Source organism: Bombina bombina, chromosome 6 (genome assembly GCF_027579735.1).
Source record: "Bombina bombina isolate aBomBom1 chromosome 6, aBomBom1.pri, whole genome shotgun sequence".
In the NCBI taxonomy this organism is placed as follows: domain Eukaryota; kingdom Metazoa; phylum Chordata; class Amphibia; order Anura; family Bombinatoridae; genus Bombina; species Bombina bombina.
In genome coordinates, this window is record NC_069504.1 from 838,946,447 (window position 1) to 838,969,782 (window position 23,336).

Here is a 23,336-nt window from a genome sequence, read left to right on the forward strand (position 1 = left end):
GTAGAGGATCTGTTAGACTGCTCAGCTCCTATTAGTCAGTGCTGCTTATAGACACTCTGTAAAGATGAGATAAAAACAAACACAGAGGCGCCACATGTGTAGGTCAATAAAACCAAAAAGATCCAATTAGCGACAGAATAAGGGTACTCACAAGCAGGGCGGCACTCTCTTGTGCCGGCAGAGGCAGGCTGGTATTTGCAGCAAACCAGCTGGCTGTGTGGCAGGTCTGTACCGAATGTGGTCAGCGCTGAAGTTTGCTGGTTGTGTTGCCTCTATCCGGTGTTCCCAGAGTGTTGTTTCTCCTCAGCTGGAGTTGCACTGGAGCGAAAAGGGGGGGGGGGGGGCGGCTCAGCTGCCCTCAGGTTACTGATATGGAGACTACCACAACAACACCAGACTGAGAAAGCGGTGGGTGGGAGACTGAAGAGGAAAGGGCGGGCAGATAAGTTAGCCTGAGGGCAGCTGAGCCTCCCTCCCCCCCTTTTAGCTCCAGTGCAACTCCAGCTGAGGAGAAACAACACTCTGGGAACACCGGATAGAGGCAACACAACCAGCAAACTTCAGCGCTGACCACATTCGGTACAGACCTGCCACACAGCCAGCTGGTTTGCTGCAAATACCAGCCTGCCTCTGCCGGCACAAGAGAGTGCCGCCCTGCTTGTGAGTACCCTTATTCTGTCGCTAATTGGATCTTTTTGGTTTTATTGACCTACACATGTGGCGCCTCTGTGTTTGTTTTTATCTCATCTTTACAGAAGTACATCATCACCTTGGGTGACCACAGAGAGCTGCCTATCCAGTTTTGGGAAGTTGAAGACTCCCTTTGGACTATTCCTCCGGCTTTGTTTGGCTGGTTCTTATATATACTTTTTATTTTTCCCATTTTATGGTTATATTGTTTTATTGTTTTATTCATATTTGTCAATTGTGCATCATCTGCCCCATTTTTTATTTTCATTACACCATTGTATTTATTGTTATTTTAACCACATAAATTGCATATATAGGGAACCACATTATATTACATATACCCTACGCCTGTTAGCGCCTCCTATAGAAGCACTGTGATTTTTATATCACTGTTACTTCTTTATCTACTTATAGACACTCTGCAGCTGATCCGTATGTCCGCTCTCTGTTACACTCGGGAGAGAAGAAAAGTATCCGACCTTAGTGCAAATTGCACGCTAGATACTCGTATAATCTTTGTGATAAAACTTGTTGCAAATCTTTGTGTCACTATCCAGTAGTGAAAACACGGCAGGTTCAGCAAATGCCGAACGAAGGCTCCAGTTAGTTGTACCAGCTGATGTCTCAACTCTTCAAAAGTCCTGTGTCACGTCCCAATGACACCTCTGTTAACACAGAGAATATAAATACACCTGGATGCAGCATAGGCAAACTGAGCATTACAGAAAGAAAACCTAAACTCCCGCACGATGTATAAAAAAAAAAAAACTAACCGCCCGCACAAAGTATTAACAAAAAAACCCAAAAACTAACCACTGCACGAAATATTAAAAAAAAAAAAAAACAGCCACACGAAGTATGAACAGTAGAAACCTAACCGCCTGCACGAAGTATAAAAAAAAAAACCTGCACAAAGTATTAACAAAAAATCCTAACCCTTAAACTGCCAAACTCAAATAACAGAAACTACCTAACCCTTAAACTGTCAAACCCCCACAACCACGAATTGTTAACCCCTAAACCGCCAAACCCCCACATCGCATTCAACCTAATTAACCTATTAACTCCTAACCTGCCAACCCCCCACAACGCAAATAACTAATTTAATTACTAAGCCCCCTAACCTAACACCCCCTAAATTAACCCCAATACTAAGTTACACTTAAATAAAACCTAACATTAAATTACAAAAAAATTATCAAAAAATAAATAAAAATTAAACCTAATCCCTATGAAAACAAAAAAAGCCCCCCCCCCCCAAAAAAAATTAAAACACCCCCTATTCTAAACTACTAATAGCCCTTAAAAGGGCCTTTTGTAGGGCATTGCCCTAAGTTAAACAGCTCCTCAACCCACCAAACCACCCCCCAAATAAAAAAGACTAACGCTAAAAAAAACTAAACTACTCATTGCTCCTAAAGGGGCATTTGTATGGACATTGCCCTTAAAAGGGGCATTCAGCTCTTTTACAGCCCATTAAATCCCTTATATTAAAAATAAAAAAATAAAAAATCCTAAAACTAAGCCCCAAATAGGTACTCACAGATCCTGAAGTTCGGCAGAGGTCTTCTTCCAGGCGGCTCCATCATCTTCTATCTTCATCAGGAGCGAAGGTGGCGCGGACAGGAGGTGCAGAGCTGGCTTCTCCGCTGCACGGATCCTCATCATCGGTCATCAGTGGCGGTCCTCAGCGGCATGGAGGCTCCTCTTCATGCGATCGTCCGTCGCACACTGAAGATTGAATGCAAGGTACCCCATATTTATCCGTTCGCACAGGATGAAGATAGAAGATGATGAGCCGCATGGAAGAAAACCTTCTCCGCCGGACTTCAGGAATGGTGAGTACCATGCCCACACACATGCCCCTTTAGGGGGAATGGGTAGTTTAGTTTTTTTTTAGTGTTGTTTTTTTTTATTTTGGGGTGACTGGTTGGGTGGGGGTAATTGGTCATTTTTAAGTAAAAGAGCGGTTTAAATTAGGGCAATGCCCTACAAAAGGCCCCTTTAAGGACTATTGGTAGTATAGTATTAGATTAGGGGTGTTTTTATTTTTATAGGGGTATTAGTTTAGGTTTAAATTTTTTATTTTGGATAGCTTTATTTTTTCTGTAATTTTACATTTTTAGTAAAATTAGCTTGGGGGTTTGTATTTTCTAAACATAGACTGCCCTCTGGGCAGGCTTATCGCCTAGTGCCTTTAATAATACAAAAAGTGTATAATAAGCTGGGATAATATAGTTGGGCATTACAAAATGTAGAAATTAAAGAAAGAAAAAGGGACAACACGTACCTTGCAATTACAAGACATTTCTATTATCAGCAAAACAGAAAGAGAAGCAGTCTGCCAGGAACTAACAGCAGCATTAATAGCTTGTTCTATGGCCCGGTTACCACCTGGAAGTAGCTTCTTTCTGCCCAATTGTGCTTTTCACAGAGGAAAACTTTCCTGCAGTATATAAGCCTGATCCTGCCGACATAGTCAGTCCAGTCCCGAAATACCAGGCAATTCTCCTCTGAACAAGGAACATGACATTCCCCGACGACCATTTTGGCCTTCTCAGGGCCTCGTCAGTGAGGTGCAGCCATATACCTCTAAGCACATTGGGCAAGGAGTCCACGTCTGGTTTCCCCCATCACCCTTAGGGTGAGTATCCCCAGGGTCATAATACATACGCAAAACAGAAAGAGAAGCAGTCTGCCAGGAACTAACAGCAGCATCAATAGCTTGTTCTATGGCCCGGTTACCACCTGGAAGTAGCTTCTTTCTGCCCTATTGTGTTTTTCACAGAGAAAAACTTTTCCGTGTGCAGCCATATTCCTCTAAGCACATTGGGCAAGGAGTCCACGTCTAGTTTTCCTCTGAAAAAAGCACACTGGTCTAAAAGAGGCTGCTCCTGGGTGGTAATTAAATCGCCATAGAACTAGCTGATGAGCTGTTAGTCGCTACTGGTAGAGCGCGTCTCTCTCTTTGTATGCAAATTAATACGACCCTAGGGAGGTCTCCCTATGGGTGATGGGGGAAACCAGACGTGGACTCCATGCCCAGTGTGCTTAGAGGAATGTGGCTGCACCTCACTGACGAGGCCCATAGGAGGCCGAAACGATCATCTGGGGTTGTCATGTTCCTTGATCAGAGGAAAATTGCCTGGTATCTCGGGGGTTGGACTGACCTTACTTGGCAAGATCAGACTGATATACTTCAGGATAGTTTTCCTCTGTAAAAAGCACAACTGGGCTAAAAGAGGCTGCTCCTGGGTGGTAAATCGCCATAGAACTAGCTGATGACTTGTTGTTCGTTCCTGGTAGAGCGATTCTCTCTCTTTGTAAGCAAATTTCTATTATCAGCCAAGCATAATTGCTTTTAAAACAAAGATCTTGTTTGGTGCAATTATTTTTCAATAGCCAAACACCACACAACATTTGCCTTATTTCAAGGGGCCAATCCAGGCTTGAGACTGCAGACAACAAGGCTGGCCATGGTAATATAGTTGATATAAAGCACATTGTTTTGCAGTTGTTTTAAGTTGAAGTCTAATAGGGGTAAATATGTAGCAGGGTTAGCTTTGACTAATCAGTAGGGTGCATTTCTAGCTCTGAAAATTAGAAAAAAGAACACCACTTCCAAAACTAAAATTACATGAAATGGGGCAGAATAAATAATGAAAGTAAATTGTAAAGTTGTTTCATTAGACATAATTAAACATATTATATAAAGATATCAGTGTTTACTGTCACTTGAAATGAAGTGCCTATTTTGTATTATTTGATTCAATAAGAAAAGAGTTCTCTACAACACACATTTAAACAGAGATTGGTAAATCTCAAATAACTGAAAATGGTACAATCTGCAATTACTGCGCTAACCCTGCTGCATTTACTGAAACACTATTGTAATCGAATAAATACATATCCTACTCCATTTCTTGATAAAAGGTAACAAAAATAAACACAAATGTTTGTTCCACAGATTTTCTTGTAAATAAAAATATATATATATAAATTATGCTTACCTGATAGTTTCATTTCCATCGTGGGGAGGAGAGTCCACGGCTTCATTCATTACTTGTGGGAAATAAGAACCTGGCCACCAGGAGGAGGCAAAGACACCCCAGCCAAAGGCTTAAATACCTCCCCCACTTCCCTCATCCCCCAGTCATTCTGCCGAGGGAACAAGGAACAGTAGGAGAAATATCAGGGTATAAATGGTGCCAGAAGAACAAAAAAAACTAAATTTAGGTCAGCCTACCAGGGCAAGGGGCGGGAGCCGTGGACTCTCCTCCCCACAATGGAAATGAAATTATCATCAGGTAAGCATAATTTATATTTTCCATCTAAAGGGGAGGAGAGTCCACAGGAGGGTAAGAGGCGGACCCTAATCTGTGGGCACCACAGCCTTTAAAACCTTTTTCCCAAAAACTGCTTCCCCTGAAGCAAAAACATCAAATTTGTAAAACTTTTTAAAAAGGTATGTATGGAGGACCAGGTAGCCGCCTTACAAATCTGCTCCATAGAGGCCTCATTCTTGAAGGCCCACAAAGAAGCCACAGCTCTAGTCGAATGAGACGTGATCCTCTGAGGAGGCTTATGTCCCACTGTCTCGTAGGCTAAGCGAATCATGCTCCTCAACCAAAAGGACAAAAAAGTTGCAGAGGCTTTCTGCCCCCTGCGCTTCCCTGAGTACACCACAAAAAGAGATGTAGTCTGTCTGAAATCCTTGGTAGCTCGAACCACATCCAAATTATGAAGTAACCTCTCCTTAGGAAAAGAGTGGTTAGGACACAAAGAAGGAAAAACGATTTCCTGACTGATGTTACGGTTAAACACAACCTTGGGAAGGAATCCCAAACCAGTGCAAAGAACAGCCTTATCAGCTTGAAACACCAGATAAAGGGGCTTATATTGCAAGGCCATCAACTCAGATACTCTGCATGCCGAGGCAATAGCTAACAGAAAAAGATCCTTCCAAGAAACAATCTTAATGTCAACAGAGTGCATAGGTTCAAACGGAACCCTCTGCAACACCTTCAGAACCAAGTTCAAACTCCAGGGCGGAGCGGATTATCTAAAAGCAGGCCTGATTCTAGACAAAGCCTGAACAAAAGACTGTATGTCAGGAAGCTCAGCGAGCCTATTGTGTAACAGAACAGACAATTCTGAAATCTGTCCCTTCAAGGAACTGGCGGCAAAGCCCCTTCTCCAGTCCATCCTGGAGAAAGGACAAAATCCTGGATACCTTAACCGTGTGCCAAGGATATCCATGCTTCTCACACCAGGACAAGTAAGTCCTCCACACCTTATGATAGGTGCGACGAGTGACCGGCTTCCTGGCCTGAATGAGAGTATCAATCACTCTCTCAGAGAACCCTCTCTTGGCCAAGACTAAGCGTTCAATCTCCACGCAGTCAGCCTCAGAGAATCTAGGTTTTGATGATGAAAAGAACCCTGTACCAGCAGATCCCTGCAAAAGGGTCACCTCCATGGAGGAGACAATGACATCCCCACCAGATCCGCAAACCACGTCCTCCACGGAGCAATCAGAATAGCCGAAGTTTGCTCCTGCTTGATGCGGGCCATTAGACGAGGTAGAAGTGGCAACGTGGAAAAATGTAAACTAGGTTGAACCCCCAAGGTACAGCCAAGGCATCTATCAGCTCTGCCTGGGGATTCCTGGACCGCAACCCGCATCTGGGTAGCTTGCAATTGAGTCTGGACACCATGATATCTATCTCCGGAGTCCCCGATTCGTAACAAATCTCTGCAAACACCTCGGGGTGGAGAGACCATTCCCACGGATGGAAGGATTGCCTGCTGAGAAAATCTGCTTCCCAGTTGTCCACACCCGGAATGTGGATTGCTGAGAGCGAGCAGTTGTGGAACTCTGCCCATTCTAATATCCGAGACACCTCTCTCATCGCTAGTGAGCTTCTCGTCCCCCCCTGATGGTTGATGTAAGCCACCGAGGTATTGTTGTCTGTCTGGAATCTGATGAAGCTGAACGACCCCAGAAGAGGCCACGCCTTCAGAGCATTGTAGAACGCTCGAAGTTCCAGAATATTGATTGGGAGGAGAAATTCCTCTGGAGACCATCTTCCCTGTGCCATCCTGGCACCCCAAAAAGCTCCCCTTCCTGCCAAACTCGCGTCCGTGGTCACAATCTCCCAGGACGGTCTCAGGAAGGATGTCCCTTGGGACAGTTGTTCCGGACGGATAGACCAAGAGGGGGATTCCCTTATCCGATCGTCCAGAGAAATCTGTTGGGATAGATCTGTATGATCGCCGTTCCACTGTCTCAACATGCACAACTGAAGAGGTCTTAGATGGAACCTGGCGAATGGAATGACATTGATGCTGGATACCATGAGCCCGATCAACTCCATACTATGAGCCACAGAGGGACTGGAGTAGGATTGAAGGGAAAGACAGGCAGACGCAAACTTCCTGCATCGCTGATCTGTGAGAAATATTCTCATGGATATAGAATCTATTATCGTCCCCCGGAACTCCACCCTGTTGCTGGGAATCAGGGAGCTTTTTCCAGAGTTTATCTTCCAACCTTGAGATTGGAGCAAAAGCAGAAGAGCCCTCGAGTGGTCCTCTGCGAGACTGAACTACAGCACCTGGACTAGGATATCGTCCAGATAGGGTGCCACAGCAATGCCTCTGGACCTGGCTACTGCCGTCCCCAGACCAAAGGGAAGGGTCACAAATTGTAAATGTTGGTCCAGAAACACAAATCTCAGAAACCTGAAGTGATCCCTGTGGATTGGCACATGAAGGTAGGCATCCTTCAAGTCTATTGTTGTCATGAACTGACCCTCTTGAACTAGGGGCAGAATAGATCTGATTGTTTCCATTTTGAACGATGGAACAGCCAGAAACTTGTTTAAACATTTTAGGTATAGAATCGGGCAGAATGTGCCCTCCTTCTTTGGGACCACGAAAAGGTTTGAATAGTACCCTAGACCCCTTTCTGCTGGGGGTACTGGTACAATAACTCTGAGAGAAGAGAGATCCCTCACACAGTCTAGAAAGGCTTCTCTCTTTTCTGGTCTGGAAGACAGATTTGACAGGAGGAATCTGCCCCTGGGCGGATGAGTTCTGAACCCTATCCTGTATCCTTGGGCGACAAACTCCAGAACCCAAGGGTCCTGAACGTCCTGCAAGCAGGCCTCTGAGAAGTGAGATAATCTGCCCCCTACATGGTCCGGAAACTGGTCGGAGGCAGCCCCTTCATGCCGACTTTGTTTCGGCAGGCTTCTTATTCTGCTTGGACTTGTTCCAAGACTGAGCTGGCTTCCCAGTTCCCTTGGACTGATTCACTTTCACGGTGGGCTGCTGGTGTTGGGCCTTGTCCGCACGAAAGGGACGAAAAGTAGATCCCTTAGGTTTAACCTTCTTATCCTCCGGTAGGAAAGCACCCTTGCCTCCAGTCACCGTGGATATGATCGAGTCCAATCCTGGACCGAACAGGATCTTTCCCTGAAAGGGAAGGGATAACAGTCTGGACTTAGAAGTCATGTCCGCAGACCACGACTTTAGCCACAGAGCCCTGCGGGCTAGTACAGAAAACCCTGAAACCTTAGCATTCAGGCTAATAATTTGCATATTGGCATCACAAATAAAAGAATAAGCGACCCTGAAGGCCTTAATTCTTTCCTGTATTTCATCGAGGGGCGTCTCCCTCTCGATCATATCATACAGAGATTCGCACCAATATGTTGCAGCTCCGGAAACCGCCGCTACCGCCTGAAAAACAAACTCCGTGTGTTGAAACATCTTCCTCAAAATGTTTTCTAACTTTTTATCCATGGGCTCCTTGAACGACAAACTATCCTCCAAAGGAATCGTTGTTAGCTTTGCGAGTGTAGAGATAGCACCATCCACCTTAGGGACGGTACCCCACAGCGCAAGCTGAGAGTCCGGGGCGGAGAATAGTTTCTTAAAGGAAGAAGGGGAAAAGGAAGAACCTAATCTCTCCCATTCATTCTTGATAATATTAGCCATCTTAACAGGAACCGGGAAGGTTCCTGTTAAGCTTAGGAATCGAAGGCTCCTCCGGTAGTAGCAAGCACCTGCCGCAGCAAAAAGCGCAAATTCTCCATCCTAAACTTAAAGTCAGGCTCCTCTGCAGACGGAGTTTTAGATGACATGGATTCCGACCCAGAAGGAACTTCCTCCGAAGAGTCGGAGGCTTCCTCGTCAGCGGATAACCTTTCCGAGATATCCATAGGAGTATATGACTCCTGGGCCGGACCTCCACATTTTACCCTACGCTTGCTCTTAGCAGAATGTGGTAAGGCACTAATCACCTTCGAGACCGCCGTTTGCAGTCAATCCGGAAAATCTGACGGCCAACGGATATCCCCCGAAGGAGAGATAGACATGCCTTGGGGCACTGCATGTGTACTCGGAGATGGATGTAGGGGATGCACCTCACAGGACGGGGAGCCCTCCGAGGTGGACGGCTCAGTAGTACTAGACATTCTCTTCTCGAGAAGCTGAGACCTTATCAAGGCAAGGGGAACATAGTTGAGCAGGTGGATCTACCGGAACCTCCTCACAATAAACACAGGTACTAGACTTAGTTAAAGAGGGAGTACCCTCTAGCGCGTCAGAGTCCTCCATAGCTTGCGGCTTTGATACGGACTAGTATAAAAACATAATTTATTCTTAAATAACAATAAGAAGAGCGCACGAAAGGACTCTAAGTGCAGTATAATTTATTACAAGTGATTTAAAAAAACTGTAGTCCCAATCCCTTTAGTAGAACTACTCACAAAAAGCAACCTCAAAACATGTAAGGTATGTATTAGCATTCACTGTCCCAACCAACGTTCTCCCTGGAGAGTGTGAAAACGTCCGTGGAAAGATTGTCCACTTTACACAATCCTCTGGATGTTGTAGAGGCTATCTGACTCCGTCTCATCCGAAGGAAGTCTTTCACAATCCGACTCTCGTCAGACAATGCACAGAAGTGTAGCACCAGTCTAGGTTTGCGTGAATGTCAGTGACGTGAAGGGGGCGTGCCTCTATTTAATTTTTAAAAAAATATTGTGTTATATTTTTGTGTATTATAATGTCACGTTTTTGTTCTGGGCTATAGTAAGTTTTGGAACAAACAATTTTACTAAACACGATATTGCTTCTTAGGAGTGCGCTAGTTAGTGAGGAGCTTTCTAAACTAAATATTTAGCTTTTAATCAAATTATTTACATTGTACTACGATAATTTATTCTTACCTGATAAATTAATTTATTTCTTGACACAGTGAATCCACGGATCATTATAATTACTGTTGGGAATATTACTCCTGACCAGCCAGAGAAGGCAAAGAGAACCATAGCAAAGCTGTTAAATACCACTTCCCTACCCACAATCCCCAGTCATTCGACCAAAGGGAAAGGAGAAAGGAAGTAATCTAAGGTACAGAGGTGCCTGAGGTTTTTAGAAAAACAAACTGTCTGAAAACAGGGTGGGCCGTGGAGTCACCATGTCAAGAAATAAATAAATTTATCAGGTAAGAATAAATTATGTTTTCTTTCTAATGACACGGTGAGTCCACGGATCATCATAGTTACTGTTGGGAAACCAATACCCAAGCAAGAGGACATGGAAGATAAGGGAGGGACAAGACAGGAAACCGAAACAGAAGGCACCACTGCTTGAAGAACCTTTTCTCCCAAAAGAAGCCTCCGCTGAAGCAAAAGTATAAAATTTAGAAAATTTATAAAAAGTATGCAAAGATGACCAAGTAGCAGCCTTGCAAAGCTGATCTACAGTAGCTCCATTTTTGAAGGCCCAAGAAGAAGAAACAGCCCTTGTGGAATGAGCCGTGATTCTTTATGGTGGCTGCTGTCCAGCAGTTTCATACCCCAAGCGAATAACACTCCTCAACCAACAAGAAAGAGAAGTAGCCGTAGCTTTCTGACCCTAACGTTTCCCAGAAAAAAACAACAAATAAAGAAGAAGACTGGCGAAAATCCTTAGTCCCCTGCAAATAATATTTTAACGCACAAACCACATCCAAATTGTGCAACAACCGCTCCTTATGAGAAGGAGGATTAGGACACAAAGAAGGAACAACGATCTCTTGATTAATATTCCTATCAGAAACAACCTTCGGAAGGAAACCTAGGACAGTACGCAATACTACCTTATCAGAATGAAAAATAAGGAAAGGAGATTCATACTGCAAAGCTGAAAGCAGCGAAACTCTTCAAGCCGAAGAGATAGCAACCAGAAACAAAACCTTCCAGGATAATAACTTAATATCCAAAGAATGCAAAGGTTCAAACGGAGCCTGTTGACTCTATGGACCAAATTAAGACTCCAGGGAGGAGTAGCAAACTCAAACACGGGCCGAATTCTAACCAAGGCCTGACAAAAAGACTGAACATCTGGCACATCCGCCAGATGCTTGTGCAATAAAATAGACAAAGCAGAAATCTCACCAGTCAGGGTACTAGCAGATAAACCCTTCTCCAAAGCTACCTGGAGAAAAGACAAACTCCTAGGAATCCTAACTCTACTCCACGAGTAACCTCTGGATTCACACCAATACAGATATTTACGCCAAATCTTATAATAAATCTTCCTAGTCACAGGCTTAAGTGCCTGAATCATAGTCTCAATGACCGACTCAGAAAAACCACGTTTGGAAAGAATCAAGCGTTCAATCTCCAAGCAGTCAGCTTCAAAGAAACGAGATTTGGATGAAGGAAGGGTCCCTGAAGAAGAAGAATGTCCTTCCTTAACGGAAGACGCCAAGGTGAAAGAGAGGACATCTCCACCAGATCTGCAAACCAGATTCTGCGAGGCCACGCCGGAGCGATAGGAATTGCTGATGCTCTCTCCTGTCTCATCCAAGCAATGACCCGAGGAAGAAGAGCAAACGGAGGGAAAACATGCCAGACTGAAATTCCAAGGAACTGCCAGAGCATCTATCAGAACAGCCTGAGGATCCCTTGACCTTGACCCGTACCTCGGGAGCTTGGCATTTTAACGAGATGCCATGAGATCCAACTCCGGGTGCCCCCAACTGAGAAGCTGGAAAACACCTCTGGATGAAGTTCCCACTCCCTGGATGAAAAGTTTATCTGCTCATAAAATCCGCTTCCCAATTGTCCACCCCTGGAATGTGGATCGAAGACAGACAGCAGTTGTGCGTTTCCGCCCACTGAAAAATCTTGGCTACCTCTATCATGGCCATGGAACTCCGAGTTCCTCCCTGATGATTGACGTAGGCCACTGACGTGATGATGTCTGACTGAAACCTGATAAACTGGGCTGAAGCCAGCTGAGGCAGGCCAGAAGAGCATTGAAGATTGCCCTCAGCTCCAAAATATTTATGGGAAGAAACGACTCTTCCCGAGTCCATAGACCCTGAGCCTTTAAAGAACCCCAGACAGCTCCCCAACCCAGCAGACTGGCATCCTTGGTCACAATCACCCAGGTAGGTCTACGAAAGCAGGTTCCCTGAGAGAGGAGATCCTGAGACAACCACCATGGAAGAGAATCTCTTGACATCTGATCTAGAACAATATTTGGAGACAAATCCGCCTAATCCCCGTTCCATTGCCTGAGCAAGCATAACTGCAGAGGTCTGAGATGGAACCGAACAAACAGAATGATGTCCATGACTGAAACCATCAGCCAATAACCTCCATGCACTGGGCCACTGACGGCCGAGGAAGGGACTGAAGAGCAAGACACGTATTGAAAATCTTTGAACTTCTTGCTTCTGTCAGAAAAATCTTCATCTTTAGAGAATCTATAATGGTCCTCAAGAATACCACTCTTGTAGCCAGAATCAAGGAACGTTTTCCTAAATTCACCTTCAGCGCAGAAAAGACAACAACAACTCTTGTGTGGGAGCTTGCTAGATGAAAAGATGGCGCCTGAACCAAAATGTCATCCAGATAAGGAGCCACTGCAACACCCCTCAACCGAGGCACAGCCAACAATGCTCCCAGAACCTTTGAAAAAATTCTGGGAGCTGTTGCCAGACCAAAAGGAAGAACTACAAACTGAAAATGTTTGTCTAGAAAAGCAAATCTTAGGAACCTGTGATGGTCCCTGTGGATGGGAATATGCAGATACGTATTCTTGAAAGATGGAACTCTGAGAAACTTGTTTACGCTCTTGAGATCTAAAATGGGTCTGAAAATTCCATCTTTTTTGGGAACGACAAACAGTTTTGAATAAAATCCCAGACCCTGCTCCTGAACCGGAACAGGAACTATCACTTCTATGTTGGAAAGATCCTGAACACAACAAAAGAACGCCTCTCTTTTTATCTGGTCTACAGATGACCTGGAGAGAAGAAACCTGCCCCTGGGAGAAAAAGTCTTGAACTCTAGTTTGTAACCCTGGGACACGATATCTACCACCTAGGGATCTGGAACATCCAGAACCCAAGCTTGAGCGAAGAAAGAAAGTCTGCCTCCCACAAGATTCACTCCCGGATCGGGGGCAGACCCTTCATGCTGACTTTGAGTCAGCAACTGGCTTCTTAGACTGCTTCTCCCTACTCCAAGACTGATTAGACTTCCAAGAAGGCTTGGACTGTTCCTGCTTGGAGGAGGAAGAGGAATACTTACCAGAGAAGTTACGAAAGGAACGAAAATTACTCTGATGACCCTTCTGCTTACTCTTTTTATCCTGTGGGATAGAATGCCCTTTTCCTCCCATAATATCAGAAATAATCTCAGCCAAACCTAGCCCAAACAAGGTCTTACCCTTGAAAGGAATTAACAAAAGCTTAGACTTAGAGGACACATCTGCAGACCAGGACTTCAACCATAAAGCTCTGCGGGCCAAAACAGCAAAGCCAGAAATCTTTGCTCCCAATTTGATGACCTGTAAGGAAGTATCTGCAATAAAAGAATTAGCCAACTTCAAAGCCTTAATTCTATCCTGAATTTCCTCAAGAGAAGTATTTTGCTGAATAGAATCAGACAATGCATCAAACCAATATGCTGCCGTACTGGTAACAGTAGCAATACACACAGCAGGCTGCCATTGATACCCCTGGTGAACAAACACCTTTTTAAGTAAAGCTTCCAACTTCTTATCCATAGGATCCTTAAAAGGAACAGCTGTCCTCAATAGGAATAGTGGTTCTTTTAGTCAGAGTGGAAACTGCTCCCTCCACCTTGGGAACCGTCTGCCAAGATTCCTTAATAGAATCAGCAATAGGAAACATTTTCCGAAAAATTGGAGAAGGGAAAAAAGGAATCTCTGGCTTCTCCCATTCATGTGCAATAATATCTGAAACACGATCTGGTACAGGAAAAACTTCCACCGAGGAAGGAACATCAAAAAACCTATTAAGTTTACTAGACTTCTTAGGAATAACAATGAATGACGTATCAGAGTCATCCAAGGTAGCCAAAACCTCCTTAAGTAACAAACGGAGGTGCTCTAGCTTAAACCTGAAGGAAACAACCTCAGATTCAGAAGAAGGATTTACAATGTCAGAATCTGAAATCTCACCCTCAGATGCTACTGAAGAATCTTCCTCCTCAGACTTATGGTAAGAAACAGACATAACTGCAACAGAATCAGAAACCTTAGACTTCCTTTTGAGCTTCCCCTGCAAAATAGGAAAACCAGACAAAGCCTCAGATACTGCCGAGGATATATGGGTAGCCATATCCTGCAAAGAAAAAACAACCTGAGACAAAACGCAGGGCACTGCATGAGAAGAAGATTGGGATGTTTGAGGAGAAAGCTGCGGATTAGCCTGAACAGGAGACTCCTGAACAACATCCGCCTTATAATGAAGGTTCAGAATCAAAAAGTCTATCCCTGTAATGCAATGTTCTCTCAATACAGGAGGAACAAAAAGGGTTAGAAGGTTCAGCATTAGCATTAAAACAGAGTACAAGAAACAGCTTGCAGGGCCTCTTGGTCCATCGTTATCCAAAAAGAAAACCACCAATCAGTAAAAATAAACTTAGGATTTTATTAGAACAAAAAACGTTACTGTCCCTTTAAATTTAAACAGACACTTTATTTCTCAAACTGCAGGGCAGCAAGAAAATATTCAGCAAAAAATCAGCAAGTCAGTGAGATAACTTTGAATATAATAGGAATAAGAAACAATACTGTCCCTTAAAATTTAAATAAGCACTTACATTTCTTAAACCACAGGACAGCAAATAAATCTGAAATAATTCTCAACTTGGGCTTTAAAGGGATACTAAATCCAATTTTTTTTCTTTCATGATTCAGATAGAGCATGATATTTTAAGCACCTTTCTAATTTACTCCTATTATTTTTTATTTTTTCTCATGCTATCTTGATTTGAAAAAGCAGTACTGTAGGCTTTAGAGCCAGACCATTTTTTGTTCAGCACATGGGTAGCACTTGCTGATTTGTGGCTAAATGTAGCAAACCAATCAGCAGCTCTACCAAGGTGCTGAACTAAAAAATGGGCCGGCTCCTAACCTTTTATTACTGCTTTTTCAAATCAAGATAACATGAGAACAAAGAAAAATTGATAATAGGAGTAAATTAGAAAGTTGCTTAAAATTGCATGCTCTATCTGAATCATGAAAGAAAAAACGTGGGGTTAGTATCCCTTTAATTGAGAAAAAAACATTACTGTCCCATTAAACAGACACTTTATCAAAAAACGGCAGAGCAACAGCTCTAAAACAGGCAACCTCCACACCTCAGCAAACTCTGCTGAGGTGCCGACCTGTCCTCCTTGCTTCTACACAGCTGCCCAGCCAACACTATAGAACGCTTAACCACCTCTGAGGAGCTGCACTACAAAACTGCAGCATCCGGAGGAAAAGGAAAAAAAAACGCGCAAACAACCTCCTTGCCGCCTCAGAGCCTCCATAACATCCCCAGTGCCTGCACAACTACCATACACTAACCTATTAACCCCTAATAGGCTGATTAGTACTGAAACAGAATTAACTGATAAAGTGCCAGAATTCCCTCTTCTAGAGAGAATAAAAAATAGGTACTTACCTTAATGAAAATCTGCCCGGCAGCAGGCCAGCTCACCTGGTATGAGAGGGGTTTCCTCCCTCACATGGACCTGTGGAGAAAAGAAAAAGACTGAGTAAACCTACTCAGGCTCTCAAACAAGGGCAGCAACAAACAACATGGGAGGCACAGTGGGGATTATACCCCACAAGTTCCCAAATGCTTAAAAGCCACCACTGCTCTACTGTAGAGACTGATATGGACTACGGCTAAACCCCCAAAAAAACAAGGCAAACTTGCTCTGTTTAAAGAAAAATAACAAACTCTTGATTGAAGAATCAGACACCTAACTTTACTCCTCCTTGCAACTGATACAAGCAAAGAGAATGACTGGGGATTGTGGGTAGGGAAGTGGTATTTAACAGCTTTGCTGTGGTGCTCTTTGCCTCCTCCTGCTGGTCAGGAGTGATATTCCCAACAGTAATTACGATGATCCATGGACTCACCGTGTCATTAGAAAGAAATGTAAACTAAGGCACCTTACAACCTCCAATGGCCTCGGCACTCACCACCTTCTAGGACCCGGACCACAGAAACTGTTACGTCTCCTGCACTGTCAGCCCAGCAGGAAGTAGAGTAGGCCACACCCGCAGCAGGAACGCCTCACAGGACCGCCCCTGCACTAGGGAGAAAACACGCCAAAAACAGCCGCGCATATATACTCCTGGGAGCAAAACTAAAGTTCACCCATTGCCAGAGCCTCATCTCACACATATCACAGCATTGACACAACAATATTATGTATAAACCCCCCCGTTCAATAATCCCCTTACTAGGGATGTTAACCCTTGATTCAATAAAGATAAAAGGCATCACACTGTGACCCTGTCTTCTATGTTGTCATTATGTGTATAAAAATTAAACGATCTTACCAGAATCTACCCTATGGAACGGGAACTCGGCCTCTTAAGTGTGTAGTAGCATTGCTCGAGTGTAGGAAGCAGGTAGCAAAACTCGTCAACGCTGATTGCTTAAGAAGCTGTTAATATGAGTCGGGATGGTTTCGCAGAAAGACTCTCCCTGCATCTCCGGACTTTAACTTTCACAGAAGCTCTCACTGAGAGACTGACAGGACTACTTAAAACTACAGTCCCATTTCGAAGAGTACTACCCTCCATAAGAGACTACTCCGAATCTTCCGACACTTCTCTGCCAACCTCCTGTGGCGAAAGGCAAAGAATGACTGGGGGATGAGGGGAGTGGGGGAGGTATTTAAGCCTTTGTCTGGGGTGTCTTTGCCTCCTCCTGGTGGCCAGGTTCTTATTTCCCACAAGTAATGAATGAAGCCGTGGACTCTCCTCCCCTTTAGATGGAAAAAATGACATACAATTTGGTACTGAACAAGCAAACAAAATACAAAAGCAATGACAAATATTGTAGGTAATAGAGATAGAATAAGGAATAAATAATGCTCTTACATCTCCATCCTTTGAAAGTTTCCTGCCACATCTCATGCTATTGTTTTCCATATCATCTTTATTGATTTCCTGTGGCCTAAACATATAGAAGAGGTCAATTTTCCTTTGTCCTGCAGCATTTTGAAGCATCATTTTGCAACAATATCAAGAGAAAAATGCAGATATATAAAACACATTTAAAAGTGGTCTGCAGGTAACATAATAAAATTAACTAAACTAACTAAATTATAGTAAAAGAAAAAAAAAACAGAATTTATGTTTACCTGATAAATTACTTTCTCCAACGGTGTGTCCGGTCCACGGCGTCATCCTTACTTGTGGGATATTCTCTTCCCCAACAGGAAATGGCAAAGAGCCCAGCAAAGCTGGTCACATGATCCCTCCTAGGCTCCGCCTTCCCCAGTCATTCGACCGACGTAAAGGAGGAATATTTGCATAGGAGAAATCGTATGATACCGTGGTGACTGTAGTTAAAGAAAATAAATTATCAGACCTGATTAAAAAACCAGGGCGGGCCGTGGACCGGACACACCGTTGGAGAAAGTAATTTATCAGGTAAACATAAATTCTGTTTTCTCCAACATAGGTGTGTCCGGTCCACGGCGTCATCCTTACTTGTGGGAACCAATACCAAAGCTTTAGGACACGGATGAAGGGAGGGAGCAAATCAGGTCACCTAGATGGAAGGCACCACGGCTTGCAAAACCTTTCTCCCAAAAATAGCCTCAGAAGAAGCAAAAGTATCAAATTTGTAAAATTTAGTAAAAGTGTGCAGTGAAGACCAAGTCGCTGCCTTACATATCTGATCAACAGAAGCCTCGTTCTTGAAGGCCCATGTGGAAGCCACAGCCCTAGTGGAATGAGCTGTGATTCTTTCAGGAGGCTGCCGTCCGGCAGTCTCGTAAGCCAATCTTATGATGCTTTTAAGCCAAAAAGAGAGAGAGGTAGAAGTTGCTTTTTGACCTCTCCTTTTACCAGAATAAACAACAAACAAGGAAGATGTTTGTCTAAAATCCTTTGTAGCATCTAAATAGAATTTTAGAGCACGAACTACATCCAAATTGTGCAACAAACGTTCCTTCTTTGAAACTGGATTCGGACACAAAGAAGGCACGACTATCTCCTGGTTAATGTTTTTGTTAGAAACAACTTTCGGAAGAAAACCAGGTTTAGTACGCAAAACCACCTTATCTGCATGGAACACCAGATAAGGAGGAGAACACTGCAGAGCAGATAATTCTGAAACTCTTCTAGCAGAAGAAATTGCAACCAAAAACAAAACTTTCCAAGATAATAACTTAATATCAACGGAATGTAAGGGTTCAAACGGAACCCCCTGAAGAACTGAAAGAACTAAATTGAGACTCCAAGGAGGAGTCAAAGGTTTGTAAACAGGCTTGATTCTAACCAGAGCCTGAACAAAGGCTTGAACATCTGGCACAGCTGCCAGCTTTTTGTGAAGTAACACAGACAAGGCAGAAATCTGTCCCTTCAGAGAACTTGCAGATAATCCTTTCTCCAAACCTTCTTGAAGAAAGGATAGAATCTTAGGAATTTTTATCTTGTCCCAAGGGAATCCTTTAGATTCACACCAACAGATATATTTTTTCCATATTTTGTGGTAGATTTTTCTAGTTACAGGCTTTCTGGCCTGAACAAGAGTATCAATGACAGAATCTGAGAACCCTCGCTTTGATAAGATCAAGCGTTCAATCTCCAAGCAGTCAGTTGGAGTGAGACCAGATTCGGATGTTCGAACGGACCTTGAACAAGAAGGTCTCGTCTCAAAGGTAGCTTCCATGGTGGAGCCGATGACATATTCACCAGGTCTGCATACCAAGTCCTGCGTGGCCACGCAGGAGCTATCAAGATCACCGATGCCCTCTCCTGATTGATCCTGGCTACCAGCCTGGGGATGAGAGGAAACGGCGGGAATACATAAGCTAGTTTGAAGGTCCAAGGTGCTACTAGTGCATCTACTAGAGTCGCCTTGGGATCCCTGGATCTGGACCCGTAGCAAGGAACCTTGAAGTTCTGACGAGAGGCCATCAGATCCATGTCTGGAATGCCCCACAATTGAGTAATTTGGGCAAAGATTTCCGGATGGAGTTCCCACTCCCCCGGATGAAATGTCTGACGACTCAGAAAATCCGCTTCCCAATTTTCCACTCCTGGGATGTGGATTGCAGACAAGTGGCAGGAGTGAGCCTCCGCCCATTGAATGATTTTGGTTACTTCTTCCATCGCCAGGGAACTCCTTGTTCCCCCCTGATGGTTGATGTACGCAACAGTCGTCATGTTGTCTGATTGAAACCGTATGAATTTGGCCTTTGCTAGCTGAGGCCAAGCCTTGAGAGCATTGAATATCGCTCTCAGTTCCAGAATATTTATCGGGAGAAGAGATTCTTCCCGAGACCAAAGACCCTGAGCTTTCAGGGGTCCCCAGACCGCGCCCCAGCCCACCAGACTGGCGTCGGTCGTGACAATGACCCACTCTGGTCTGCGGAAGCTCATCCCCTGTGACAGGTTGTCCAGGGACAGCCACCAACGGAGTGAATCTCTGGTCCTCTGATCTACTTGTATCGTCGGAGACAAGTCTGTATAATCCCCATTCCACTGACTGAGCATGCACAGTTGTAATGGTCTTAGATGAATTCGCGCAAAAGGAACTATGTCCATTGCCGCTACCATCAAACCTATTACTTCCATGCACTGCGCTATGGAAGGAAGAGGAACAGAATGAAGTATTTGACAAGAGTTTAGAAGTTTTGATTTTCTGGCCTCTGTCAGAAAGATCCTCATTTCTAAGGAGTCTATTACTGTTCCCAAGAAGGGAACCCTTGTTGATGGAGATAGAGAACTTTTTTCTACGTTCACTTTCCACCCGTGAGATCTGAGAAAGGCCAGGACAATGTCCGTGTGAGCCTTTGCTTGTGGAAGGGACGACGCTTGAATCAGTATGTCGTCCAAGTAAGGTACTACTGCAATGCCCCTTGGTCTTAGCACCGCTAGAAGGGACCCTAGTACCTTTGTGAAAATTCTTGGAGCAGTGGCTAATCCGAACGGAAGTGCCACAAACTGGTAATGCTTGTCCAGAAATGCGAACCTTAGGAACCGATGATGTTCCTTGTGGATAGGAATATGTAGATACGCATCCTTTAAATCCACCGTGGTCATGAATTGACCTTCCTGGATGGAAGGAAGAATTGTTCGAATGGTTTCCATTTTGAACGATGGAACCTTGAGAAACTTGTTTAGGATCTTGAGATCTAAGATTGGTCTGAATGTTCCCTCTTTTTTGGGAACTACGAACAGATTGGAGTAGAACCCCATCCCTTGTTCTCCTAATGGAACAGGATGAATCACTCGCATTTTTAACAGGTCTTCTACACAATGTAAGAATGCCTGTTTTTTTATGTGGTCTGAAGACAATTGAGACCTGTGGAACCTCCCCCTTGGGGGAAGCCCCTTGAATTCCAGAAGATAACCTTGGGAGACTATTTCTAGCGCCCAAGGATCCAGAACATCTCTTGCCCAAGCCTGAGCGAAGAGAGAGAGTCTGCCCCCCACCAGATCCGGTCCCGGATCGGGGGCCAACATCTCATGATGTCTTGGTAGCAGTGGCAGGTTTCTTGGCCTGCTTTCCTTTGTTCCAGCCTTGCATTGGCCTCCAGGCTGGCTTGGCTTGAGAAGTATTACCCTCTTGCTTAGAGGACGTAGCACTTGGGGCTGGTCCGTTTCTGCGAAAGGGACGAAAATTAGGTTTATTTTTGGCCTTGAAAGACCTATCCTGAGGAAGGGCGTGGCCCTTGCCCCCAGTGATATCAGAAATAATCTCTTTCAAGTCAGGGCCAAACAGCGTTTTCCCCTTGAAAGGAATGTTAAGCAATTTGTTCTTGGAAGACGCATCCGCTGACCAAGATTTTAGCCAAAGCGCTCTGCGCGCCACAATAGCAAAACCAGAATTTTTCGCCGCTAACCTAGCCAATTGCAAAGTGGCGTCTAGGGTGAAAGAATTAGCCAATTTGAGAGCATGAATTCTGTCCATAATCTCCTCATAAGAAGAATTTTTATTGAGCGCCTTTTCTAGTTCATCGAACCAGAAACACGCTGCTGTAGTGACAGGAACAATGCATGAAATTGGTTGTAGAAGGTAACCTTGCTGAACAAACATCTTTTTGAGCAAACCCTCTAATTTTTTATCCATAGGATCTTTGAAAGCACAACTATCTTCTATGGGTATAGTGGTGCGTTTGTTTAGAGTAGAAACCGCCCCCTCGACCTTGGGGACTGTCTGCTATAAGTCCTTTCTGGGGTCGACCATAGGAAACAATTTCTTAAATATGGGGGGAGGGACGAAAGGTATACCGGGCCTTTCCCATTCTTTATTTACAATGTCCGCCACCCGCTTGGGTATAGGAAAAGCTTCGGGGGGCCCCGGGACCTCTAGGAACTTGTCCATTTTACATAATTTCTCTGGAATGACCAAATTCTCACAATCATCCAGAGTAGATAACACCTCCTTAAGCAGAGCGCGGAGATGTTCCAATTTAAATTTAAATGTTATCACATCAGGTTCAGCTTGTTGAGAAATTTTCCCTGAATCTGAAATTTCTCCCTCAGACAAAACCTCCCTGGCCCCCTCAGACTGGTGTAGGGGCACTTCAGAACCAATATCATCAGCGTCCTCATGCTCTTCAGTATTTTCTAAAACAGAGCAGTCGCGCTTTCGCTGATAAGTGGGCATTTTGGCTAAAATGTTTTTGATAGAATTATCCATTACAGCCGTTAATTGTTGCATAGTAAGGAGTATTGGCGCACTAGATGTACTAGGGGCCTCCTGTGTGGGCAAGACTGGTGTAGACGAAGGAGGGGATGATGCAGTACCATGCTTACTCCCCTCACTTGAGGAATCATCTTGGGCATCATTTTCTCTAAATTTTGTGTCACATAAATCACATCTATTTAAATGAGAAGGAACCTTGGCTTCCCCACATACAGAACACAGTCTATCTGGTAGTTCAGACATTTTAAACAGGCATAAACTTGATAACAAAGTACAAAAAACGTTTTAAAATAAAACCGTTACTGTCACTTTAAATTTTAAACTGAACACACTTTATTACTGCAAATGTGAAAAAGTATGAAGGAATTGTTCAAAATTCACCAAAATTTCACCACAGTGTCTTAAAGCCTTAAAAGTATTGCACACCAAATTTGGAAGCTTTAACCCTTAAAATAACGGAACCGGAGCCGTTTTTATATTTAACCCCTTTACAGTCCCTGGTATCTGCTTTGCTGAGACCCAACCAAGCCCAAAGGGGAATACGATACCAAATGACGTCTTCAGAAAGTCTTTTCTATGTATCAGAGCTCCTCACACATGCATCTGCATGTCATGCTTCCCAAAAACAAGTGCGCAATAGAGGCGCGAAAATGAGACTCTGCCTATGATTAGGGAAAGCCCCTAGAGAATAAGGTGTCCAATACAGTGCCTGCCGGTTATTTTACATAATTCCCAAGATTAAAATAATTCCTCAAGGCTATGGAGTATAAAATATGCTTATATATAAATCGTTTTAGCCCAGAAAATGTCTACAGTCTTAAAAGCCCTTGTGAAGCCCTTTTTTTCTTTATGTAATAAAAATGGCTTACCGGATCCCATAGGGAAAATGACAGCTTCCAGCATTACATCGTCTTGTTAGAAATGTGTCATACCTCAAGCAGCAAAAGTCTGCTCACTGTTTCCCCCAACTGAAGTTAATTCCTCTCAACAGTCCTGTGTGGAAACAGCCATCGATTTTAGTAACGGTTGCTAAAATCATTTTCCTCTTACAAACAGAAATCTTCATCTCTTTTCTGTTTCAGAGTAAATAGTACATACCAGCACTATTTTAAAATAAAAAACTCTTGATTGAATAATAAAAACTACAGTTAAACACCAAAAAACTCTAAGCCATCTCCGTGGAGATGTTGCCTGTACAACGGCAAAGAGAATGACTGGGGAAGGCGGAGCCTAGGAGGGATCATGTGACCAGCTTTGCTGGGCTCTTTGCCATTTCCTGTTGGGGAAGAGAATATCCCACAAGTAAGGATGACGCCGTGGACCGGACACACCTATGTTGGAGAAATCATCTTATTTGCACAGTTTAGTTTATTATATTTTCACTTTTGTTATGGGGCACACATGTATATACACACACATATAAACAAGAGATTAAGGA

At 43.9% G+C, this 23,336-nt stretch overlaps 1 protein-coding gene across 5 annotated transcripts in view; it reads right to left on the reverse strand.

Annotated features, from left to right (window-relative positions):
* Positions 1-23,336, reverse strand: part of GMCL1 (germ cell-less 1, spermatogenesis associated) — a 509,303-nt gene that overhangs the window by 147,654 nt on the left and 338,313 nt on the right. For 4 of the 5 annotated variants that reach the window (XM_053718223.1, XM_053718220.1, XM_053718221.1 and 1 more), the window contains one exon: positions 17,113-17,188. The exons of the other annotated variant lie outside the window; for it this stretch is intronic. In XM_053718223.1, the coding sequence (XP_053574198.1) occupies positions 17,113-17,188 (76 nt within the window). The remainder of the gene's footprint in view (positions 1-17,112; positions 17,189-23,336) is intronic. 5 annotated transcript variants of the gene reach the window in all.